Below are 9,411 nucleotides of genomic sequence, written 5' to 3'. Positions count from 1 at the left end.
TTTCTGAGATTAGCTTAAAAGTGCTGTCTCATGATTGCCTCTGCAGTTCTTTCTGTTATGCTTGAATTCTGGACCCCCAAAAGACCACCAGAGACCCAAGATCGATGTAAACAGCAAAGAGGTGTTCTGAGAGGCCCCGAGCCCAGGGTTTGCAGCAGTTTTATACATTCTTTGGAGAAGGCAGGGACCCCCACGTACATCATAGCATCTCTTAGCAAATCATCACACATCGCGGGAAAATCAAATAACAACTCTAAAACATGATTAGCACATTCACTGGTGGAAACAAGTTGGGTAGGGGTGATTGGTTACTATAAGAGGGGGATTTATTTGAACTGATTGGTTTAAGTCAAGAAGGGTGTTTGTGCTGAACTACATGGTTTCCCAACACCATAAACTACTGGGAGGGTCATCTGGCATCCCAGCTATTTCCATGTCTCATGCTGATTGGTGGCTGCTAGGGGGTTGCTATGGGTCCCCACCTAGCCTGAGTCAGGGACACCTGGTGCAGCAGATCTCTCCTGTTATTTGTAGATAAACAACTTAGCAGGGTGGGAATGTGCCTAGGAGTGCTCTGTGGGTCTTTCCAAGGACAAAGGTCATGTCCCTTCCTTGGACAAGGCTTTGCTCTGAGGTAGAGTCTGGTTTTTCATTTCCAGTCAAAATAAATATAGTTCTCCCTTGGTATAGTTTGTGTACAAAATGGGTGTACAGGGAAGTGATTTTTTTTTTTTTTTTTTTTTTAAGATCAACTCCCGGGTCTCATGCATGCTAGAGTGTTCTACTAGAGCTACATCCAGAGTCCTGGAACCAAATACTTTTTTTTTTTTTTTTTAATATTTTTTTTAAATTTTTTTAACATTTATTTATTTTTTCTTAGTTCTTGGCGGACACAACATCTTTGTTGGTATGTGGTGCTGCTGAGGATCGAACCCGGGCCGCACGCATGCTAGGCGAGCGCGCTACCGCTTGAGCCACATCCCCAGCCCCCCAAATACTTTTTAAATAGGGGAAAAACGAACCCATTCATACACTGAAAGTAAAGTATCCGCAGAGGGAGAGTTTTCCATTGCCCACGTGATAGGATCTGGATGAAGGAATCATGAAGGGGCGGGAAGGAAAGATCTTCATGGCAAAGGGCAGGAAGGATGGATCCAGATTCCTCTGCTTGCTCCCTAAAGGTCATCCTAAAAGAGGAGTGATGAGGGCTGTCAGTGCTTTGAGACGCTCCGACAGACCGGCCTGCTTATTAGATTGAAGAGCAGCTATTAATTCTGAACTTGCAGTATGCCCTGGCCCTGCCGTTTCAAGGGATGTTATTTCATGTGGTATTCAGAACTACATTGTGGGGCGATCGTGTCTTCATTTTCCACACGAACAGTTTTGACCTCACAAGGGATGAGTAATTTGCTCAAGACCACATAGCTAAAGAGGAGCCATACAAGACTTCAGCCCCGGGAACTAGGCTCGGAATCCGCCCTTCAACCTCCAAGCAGGCGCAGCGCGCGGCGTTACCCAGAATTCTCCGCGCCGCGGAAGAGACCACTAGCTCAATGTTCCGGGGGGGAGTTCTGGGAGGTGTCTGTAGCGTTAAAAGGGCTGGAAGTGCGGTGAGTTTTTTGCCAGATCACCCTTTCTTATGTGAGGAATGGGATGTTCCGACATCTTAAGGTCCGTGGACGCTGCAGGATCGGCCTTTTCACCATGGACTTTGTGGAGGTAGGATCTTTTATTGTGTACTGTTGGGTGTTGGTGGCAAGGACGAAAAGAACTGGAACCTTTTTGTTTCCGGAAGCTTAGTGAAAGGGGCTGGTGTTGTAACGGCGTTTCTCCGTGGCGCCGATGTCCACGTGGGCTTTGTGGCTGACTCTGCGTCCGGGTGTCGGGACCCTCACGGGGCAGAATCAGGCCACCGTGGAGCGAGGGTTATAGACCGCGTGTTTTTCCTGCAGGGCGACCGCGGCAGGCGCCTCGGGTCCACAGATTTAAGGATCCAGAACCCCGGCCCGCCATGAGGACTGCGCAAACACGACAAAGCTGGGTGAGTTGGGGTCAGCCTGCAGCTTGGAGTCCACGGCTTGTGGACGGATTTCAATGGGATCGTAAGGGAGATCGGCTTGGCTGTTCTGATGATACGAATAATAGGAAGTGCCGTCAGAAGCGATAACTGACGATGTTTATGCTCGTCTGACCGCAGTCGCAGAGATGCAGTGATTTAGCTGAATATTACGGCTAGAATCTGCCCTCAATTTCTGTTCTTTTCTCATGTGTTTCAGATATAATATAGAATAATGAAGGGAGCGGCCTTTCATAAGGTAAGCAAGCCCTGGTCTGGGAAGTGATTAATATTTACGAAATTGTAACTTAGTTGCCTTAAGCATTCAAGTTGGCATTTTAGTTTTGTACATTTAGCATTATGGAATGTGTCATTGCATGAAGTGGAACTTCAGAAGATGGAGAGGGATGCATTAAGCTGCATCTAGAAACTTGTGTTTTTTTCTTTTTTAACTCGGGGATGCTTTATCATTGAGCTGTATCCCTGACCTTTTTACATTTTGAGACTAGGTGTAAGTTGCCTAGGCTGGCCTTTGAACTTGGCGTTTCTGCCTCATCCTCCAGCATACTGAGATTACAGGTGTGGGCCACCGGGTCCTCTCTTTTTTTTTTTAAATGTAGTGCTGAGGATTGGACCCAGTGCCTCACACATGCTTAAGTGAGCGCTCTACCACTGAGCCATAACTCCAGCCCCTCCAGTGGGTTTTTAAGGCAATGTTAGTTTTGGTTTTGACAATATACAGGTCTCTGGAGCAATATTGGAGAGTAGTGAGGTATTGACTGCTCTGATGAAACCATTAATAATAGGAAGTGCCGTCAGAAGCGATAACTGACGATAACTATTCCTGGCTGACTGCAGTCAACAAATCTTTACCATTTGTTGGTGCCCAGGATAAAGTTGGTCTGAACTGTGACAATTGCTATATTCACTCAGGTTGCATATTAGCAGAAGGAACACCAGCAGCTGAGTTTTGGAGCCTGGAACATTTGCCTTTTCGTGAGGTAAGCTTTGGCCTCTAGAGAGTATAGTGACCTTTATTGATATTCTGGAAATGCTGAGTGGCATGCATAGCCATAGAGGGGTTCTCAGATTACCTCTTGGTGATTTAATAATCTCGAACCAATTTACCTGTCTATTCTGAGGTATAGTATTCCTCATTTGTCAGAAGGAACCATAATCTTATGTACGTGAGGTTTGAAATGTGACTGAGTAGAGTTACAGCTCCCAGACAAGCTAATTAAGACTTAATGTAATTCAGTAATTTTACAAAAAAAAAAAATCTCTTCTGTAAGGTCTTAAAGGGCTTTTGTTAGGATGGACTTTAAATTGTTACCCGGGCTAAAAGAAATGCCTTTCCTGCTTCTGTGGTCTTTAGGTACTTTGTTTTATCCATTCTCAGGATTTTGGAATGAAGCCCTGAAGTGCAGATTATAGACCTGGTGGCAGCAACCTAAGCTCTGGAGGTAAGCCTTGATCTACATAAAAATTACCTTATTAGTAGAGTAGATAAAGTGGCTAGTTGTTTTAAGTAACTTAAAAGGATATCACATGATGAAATCACCCAAAATAGCTGGAATTACCGGCAGATTGGTAGTGGTGAACCTACGGTTTTCTGAAGATATCATTGCACTTGTGAATGACTGCTGTTAATTGGAGTAGAAAGTAAGATTGAAATTTAGTTTCTTTGCAGGCTGTATCTCCCAGAGGATGATCAGTTCCGGGGATCAGTAACCACCATTGATTTGGATTCTGAAAATCTAAACAGCTTCAACATTTGGAAACATGGTCACCTTGTGTGTCAGGCTGTTCACAAGAGATCATTCAGCAGGCCCGATTGGTTTCATTACCCCACCCAACAGGAATTTCTATACCTTTTAATCATTTTATGTGTACACATTGGTTGCCCTTATATTGGAAGGGTGAGGTCTTTAAGCCAAAAATTGTTTCTCTTGAATATAATGTCTAATACCATAATAAACAATGGTCTTTGGTGATTCTTGAATATGCATATTTGAAAAACAAGTTCAATTTTACTTCAGGTATTAGCACTCATCTTGTAAACTGGTCAGTCTAAGCTGTTTTCCTTTTAACAACTATAGACTTACAGGGAAAAATATCCAAAAGCGTTTAAGGCATTCATACTTGATTCCAGCCAATCCCTGCTGCCCATAGTCTATTTCCTTCCTGGGTATGATCTTTTCTATTTGCCAGGGGTCACTTGTAGCTAATGCTGATCTTGTGAGGCTTTGCTTCCCTATACTTGCTTGCCTCAATATTGTGATTGAATCTAGTTTTGAGAATTCATTTGCTCCCAGTCTCTGGGCATGGGTCTAGGGGTTACTTGGGTTTAAAAGTTGAGTATGGGACAGTGGACCCAGGTGAGTTAGGCTCTTGGTTTCCAGTTTTCTCCTTAACAGCTATCTTGATAACTGCCATAGGCTCACTGGTCCTGGGATTTTAGAAATGCCCTCATAAGTTAGGGGGTTGAAGACAGACCTTCAAGTGATAGGCAAGTGCTCTGCTATTGAGCAAACATCCTTTGCTGTCCTCAAATTTGTAATTCCTCAGCCTGTGAATAACAGGCTGGCTAAGGATCAAGATTTCTGATGGGTTTTCCCATGCATGCCTGTGTGCATAGGCACTTGTCACCACAGGATGCTCTAAATATTTCAAGGTGTGGTGAGAGCTGGTTTTAGGAGCAGGTCCCTGGACCTGGAAGCTAAAATGTGGGAAGTCAGTTCCAAGCCTGAGACCAAGCAAGAAGAGCACCTTCCTTAAGTCCATGCTTAGCATAGCTAAGAACTAGGCTCCAACCTCATTAAGTTGGACTTAACATCGGGTGGAATTTGCTTCCCCATGTAGGACAAGGGTAATACAGAACTGGGATGGCAGGAGCCTGTCTGCTGTTTGGAGGAAAGCTCTTGGTAACATTGGCTCAAGCTTCATCATCTCCAAACCTGTGCTTTTCCAAAATCTGAGGAAGCCAAGGACTGAGTTGTGGGGTACCTGGAGCCCCTTGAGCTAGGGGTGAGTTATTGGGAGCCAGAAGGCAGATGCTGGGATTTATAGGAGAGATGGAAAGGACCAAAGGGAAGTAGTGCACTAATCCCTCTTTCCCAGGTACTAGAGTCTGCTCTTCTGGGGGGGTGGGGAGGCTGCTGTAGCCCCAGCCTCCTGATGGGAGGAGCCCCTAATTTGCCTCAGCCATCCTGCTCTATAGACTCCCTAGTGAGGCTTGCCACTTACATGTCATGTCTGAGTCACAGCCTCTTTGCCCTCATGGTGGTCTTTGGCAGGTGACACAGGGCCCCCTCCAGGGTCCTCCTGGCCCAATGTCCCTTCCCGAATCTCCTCCCCACTGCCTGGCCCCTCACCCAGTTCCAGGATGGTGGGTAGGTGGCCCTGTTTGGGAGACCGCTTGCGCAGGCTGAGCAGGAAGGGCTGGGGCAAAGAGAAGATGTCCACATTGTTGCCCAGATCTATCCATGTGACATTGGGGAACTTGCTGGGGTCCTTCAGGGTGTCAGTAAGGTCACGCAGCAAAGCCCGGGTCAGCCGATTGCCATTGAGGGCTAGTGTGGTGAGGCGGGGCAGGGTGCTGAGTGCTGGCAGCAGTTGCAGGACCATGTCATCTGTGAGGCCTGTGAAGCCCAGCTCTACGCTGTCTACTTGCTCCCCACAGCGCTGCAGATAGTTGGTCACTCGTTCCAGGTCACGGGAGGTCAGTGGGATGCCAGACAGGTCCACTGTGTTGTCTGGAGGGTTCCCAGCCAGGACGGCCTTGAGGCTTAAAAGGAAGGGACAACAAGTGAAGCAGACTTCCTTGAGAGGCAGAAACAGCCACCACCGTGGAGCCAGCCTCTGCTTAGCTAATTCTAGGGATCATTTTCACAAACTTGCAGATAAATTACAAACACAGAACTAGGGACATCCTGTGTCCTGGCACTGTTGCATATCTCTAGCAGGCTGGGTGGAGTGGTCTGAGGCTGCCATTTCTGCAGGACCACAAGGGAAAGTTTCAGGCTTCCATACAATATTCGTGTTTGCATCTTCAGTCGCCTTTAAGTTACTTAACCTTTTAGGCCTCAGTTACTTCAAAAATGGAGCTAAGAGATAGGGTTGTTAAGTGGAATAACAAATGCAAAGCATTTAATGATGCTTTTGTAAGGGAGTGATGGATAAATGTTTGCTTCTGAAATTATTGGTCACTTGGGCTGAGCTTCTTTTCTCACCACTCTTGGTTGGTAGTTGAGCTGACCCAAGAATGGCACAAAGTTCCTCTGAGGTCCCATCTTCTCCACCATTTGGGAGATGCTCTGGCAGAGGCCTGCAGGACCGTAGGCAGAGGAAGCACAGGGGCTCCAAATCTGGTGGCAGCTGCTGCCTCCTGGAGGCTCAGTGCTCTCTATTTCCACTCCTTGTCAGCTATTGCTTTTTGTCCTCTTTGTTGCCCTGCTCCGTGTTCTGGAGCCAGAGCCCAGGCTGCTCAGCCTGATGAGGAGTGTGCCCTTCCCACCATCCATCTCATTGTGGCTGGCTTCAAGGCTCAGGCACAGTGGTGAGATGCTCGTTTTTTTAAATTTCCAAGTGCCCAGGCAAGCCCTGAGTCCCAACCCTGGGAAGGAAAGGGAGGTGGAAGGGGCTCACAGCTTGCTCTGTGAGCATGTTAATACCAGCATCTCAGGGGTCACAGATTTCCTGGCAAAACCAGGTAATTTCCTATTCTTAGGGTCTCCTGAAGGTGGGAGATTGGTCATAGCTGGCTCATTTTGCTGCTTCTGATTAGGGGCTAGCCCAAGGAGCTTGGAGGTAAAGCTCTCAAGGCATGAGGCTTAACTGCCTGGAATAATGCCTGGCATTTGTTCATGACTTCTTTTATCAATGTTAGTAACAAAGGAGACACATCACACCAGGGAAACAAGGGTGGTGAACATCTCTGCACTGGAGTCAAACCTGAGTTTGAATCTGGCCCCGCTAATTACCAGCTGTGAAATCCTGGCCAGTCAAATGGTAACAGTGACAAGTCCTACCTCATTCATTCCTTTAACAGATGTTTATTAAGCTCCTACTATGTGCCAGTATCGTTCTAGGTACTGGGATCACAATGGTGAACAAGATGGGCAAGATTCCTTCCCTTCCCTCTCCATCACATATCCCACCAATCATCCAGGATCCCTTTCCAGCTCCTCATATACACCTGGAATGCCCTCCTGGCTGCTTTTCCTATCCTTAAAATCTTCTGGAACTCACCGCCTTCAGGCTGCTTTCCTGGACACCCCACTGCCCTCAGCCCTTCTCCCCCTGCCCTGGAGAGTATCATAGCAGGATGGGCAGGAACATGGCAGACTTGCTTAAGGGGACCACCACTCACCAGGCTTGTGGCTTCCTCTTCACCATCCCTCGGTGCCGCCTCCACTCAGAGTGGGGGCTGAGGTGATAGGTCAGCTGTCGGCATAGCTTCTCCATGGCACCTAGTGCGTCTCCTTCCTGCAGAGGCAACCATAGGTGTGGGACCATTAGTGTCAATGAAATGGTCAGAGGTGCACAGGCTCCCAGACTTCCTGCCTTCTTGGGACAAGCACAACACTCTGAGGCTGAGCAGGGGAATATTTGCCCTGCTGGCCCTGGATGGGTGCCCCTTGCAGGGTGCAGTGGGTATGAGCTTGTCTGCACAGTGATTTAGTTTGTGTGCACTGATGGAAAACTTCAGATTTATATTTTAAAAAATCTGGATTCCAGGCATTCTGGCAATAACTGGCTGGTGGTGAGTATCAGCTGATCCCTTTGACTGAGATTCACCACAGCCCCTGCCACTCCCCAACATCCAAGGCCACTCTGTTCACTGGCTTGCTCAACAAATACTTATTGAGCACTTAGTAGGTGGCAGGCTCTTATTCTAGGAAGCTGGGCTGCAGCCATGAGCAAATGTCCTGGTTCTTGTATATGACACAATAAAGAGAAAAGTGAAATATTTTTATCTGTCTCTCTTAAAAGTGGGAAAATAAAAAGACTGAGAGGACCAAGTCTAGCTCAGCCAAATTCTTTCATCTATATTACTTGTCAGACCCATTAACATCTGAGTTTGAGACCCTGGGCATTATGGGCTGAACTTTGTACCTCCAAAATTTCTATGTTGATATCCTAACCCCCAGTTCTGAAGAATGTGATTGTTTTTGACATAGGGCTTTTAGCAAGGTAATTAAGGTAAAATGAGGTCATGGGTGGATCTTAATATGACTGTTGTCCTTATAAGAAGTGATTAGGGGGCTGGGATTGTGGCACAGCGGTAGAGTGCTTGCCTAGCACAGGTAGGACCCGGGTTTGATCCTCAGCACCACATAAAAATGAAGGCATTGTGTGTGTCCATCTACACCTAAAAAATAAATATTAAAAAAAAGAGAAGTGATTGGGGGCTGGGATTGTGGCTCAGTGGTAGAACACTTGCTTAGCATGTGTGAAGCACTGGGTTTGATCCTCAGCACCACATAAAAATAAATAAAGGGGGCTGGGATTGCGGCTCAGCAGTAGAGTGCTCGCCTAGCATAGGTGGGACCCGGGTTTGATCCTCAGCACCAAATAAAAATAAAGGCATTGTGTTTGTCCATCTACACATAAAAAATAAATATTTTAATAAATAAATACATAAAGGTTAAAAAAAAATCTCCCTCTTTAAAAAAAAAAAAGCAATTAGGACCACTGGGCCCAATGATGCATGCCTGTAATCACAGCAACTTGGGAGGCTGAGGTGGGAGGATCACAAGTTTGAGGCCAGACTCAGCAACTTAGCAAGACCCTGTCTCAAAGTAAATAGGGCTTGAGGATGTAGCTCAGTGGTAGAGTCCCTCTGGGTTCAATCCCCAGTACCTACCCCCCAAGGAAAAAAAAATTAAGACCAGATACAGGGGACTGTCTGCTGTATTGACTTTCCTTGGGATGGAGCTGGAGTCTCGTACAGAGAAAAGACCATGTGAGGATTCAAGAAGGAGGCCTAGGAAGAGAAGCCTCAGAAGAAAGCAATCCTGCCAATCTTATACTTTTGACCTCTAGAACAGTGAGAAAAATAAATTTCTGTTGTTTAAGCCACCAGCTGTATTTTATTTATTTTTGTTATGTCAGCTGAGTTGACTATACTGGGTTAATTGCAGCATAAAGATTCCAACTCCATCCCACATGATTCCAATCAGCAGCCCCATGTACCAGACTTGTGCCAGGTAGAGAGGGCAGGAGTCCTGCCTGGGGGGGTGATTGGCCAAGGATGGGCTTCTGCCAAAAGGTTCAGAGAGCTAGAAAGTGCTCAGGCTCATATGGACACCAATGGGGATATGGCAAGGTTCAATGCATTAAGGCATGGCTAG

At 46.6% G+C, this 9,411-nt stretch overlaps 1 protein-coding gene, 1 long non-coding RNA gene and 3 other non-coding genes across 6 annotated transcripts in view; 4 read left to right on the top strand and 1 right to left on the bottom strand.

The window, feature by feature from the left end:
* Window positions 1–1,573: 1,573 nt before the first annotated feature.
* On the top strand, window positions 1,574–4,058 carry LOC120884232 (uncharacterized). Of its 2 annotated transcripts, none has more exons than XR_005726569.2 (6): window positions 1,574–1,719; window positions 1,953–2,041; window positions 2,277–2,315; window positions 2,990–3,057; window positions 3,432–3,519; window positions 3,747–4,058. It is a non-coding gene; the product is annotated as an uncharacterized LOC120884232 (long non-coding RNA). The 2 variants fall into 2 exon arrangements; XR_005726568.2 differs by having other exon boundaries at window positions 1,575–1,719; window positions 3,456–3,519.
* LOC120884634 (small nucleolar RNA SNORD49) lies at window positions 2,123–2,193 on the top strand. The gene has a single exon (XR_005727056.1). It is a non-coding gene; the product is annotated as a small nucleolar RNA SNORD49 (small nucleolar RNA).
* LOC120884632 (small nucleolar RNA SNORD49) lies at window positions 2,837–2,910 on the top strand. The gene has a single exon (XR_005727055.1). It is a non-coding gene; the product is annotated as a small nucleolar RNA SNORD49 (small nucleolar RNA).
* On the top strand, window positions 3,603–3,674 carry LOC120884661 (small nucleolar RNA SNORD65). Its single transcript, XR_005727082.1, has one exon. It is a non-coding gene; the product is annotated as a small nucleolar RNA SNORD65 (small nucleolar RNA).
* Lrrc75a (leucine rich repeat containing 75A) overlaps window positions 4,059–9,411 on the bottom strand; it is a 43,286-nt gene continuing 37,933 nt past the window's right edge. The window contains exons 3-4 of the mRNA XM_013365440.4: window positions 7,428–7,543; window positions 4,059–5,843 (exon numbers count right to left, since the gene is read on the bottom strand). Coding sequence (XP_013220894.3) covers window positions 5,306–5,843; window positions 7,428–7,543 — 654 coding nt within the window. The 3' untranslated portion in view covers window positions 4,059–5,305. The remainder of the gene's footprint in view (window positions 5,844–7,427; window positions 7,544–9,411) is intronic.

Source organism: Ictidomys tridecemlineatus, chromosome 3, assembly GCF_052094955.1.
Source record: "Ictidomys tridecemlineatus isolate mIctTri1 chromosome 3, mIctTri1.hap1, whole genome shotgun sequence".
Taxonomy (NCBI): Eukaryota; Metazoa; Chordata; class Mammalia; order Rodentia; family Sciuridae; genus Ictidomys; species Ictidomys tridecemlineatus.
This window is presented reverse-complemented; position numbering and strand designations above follow the sequence as displayed.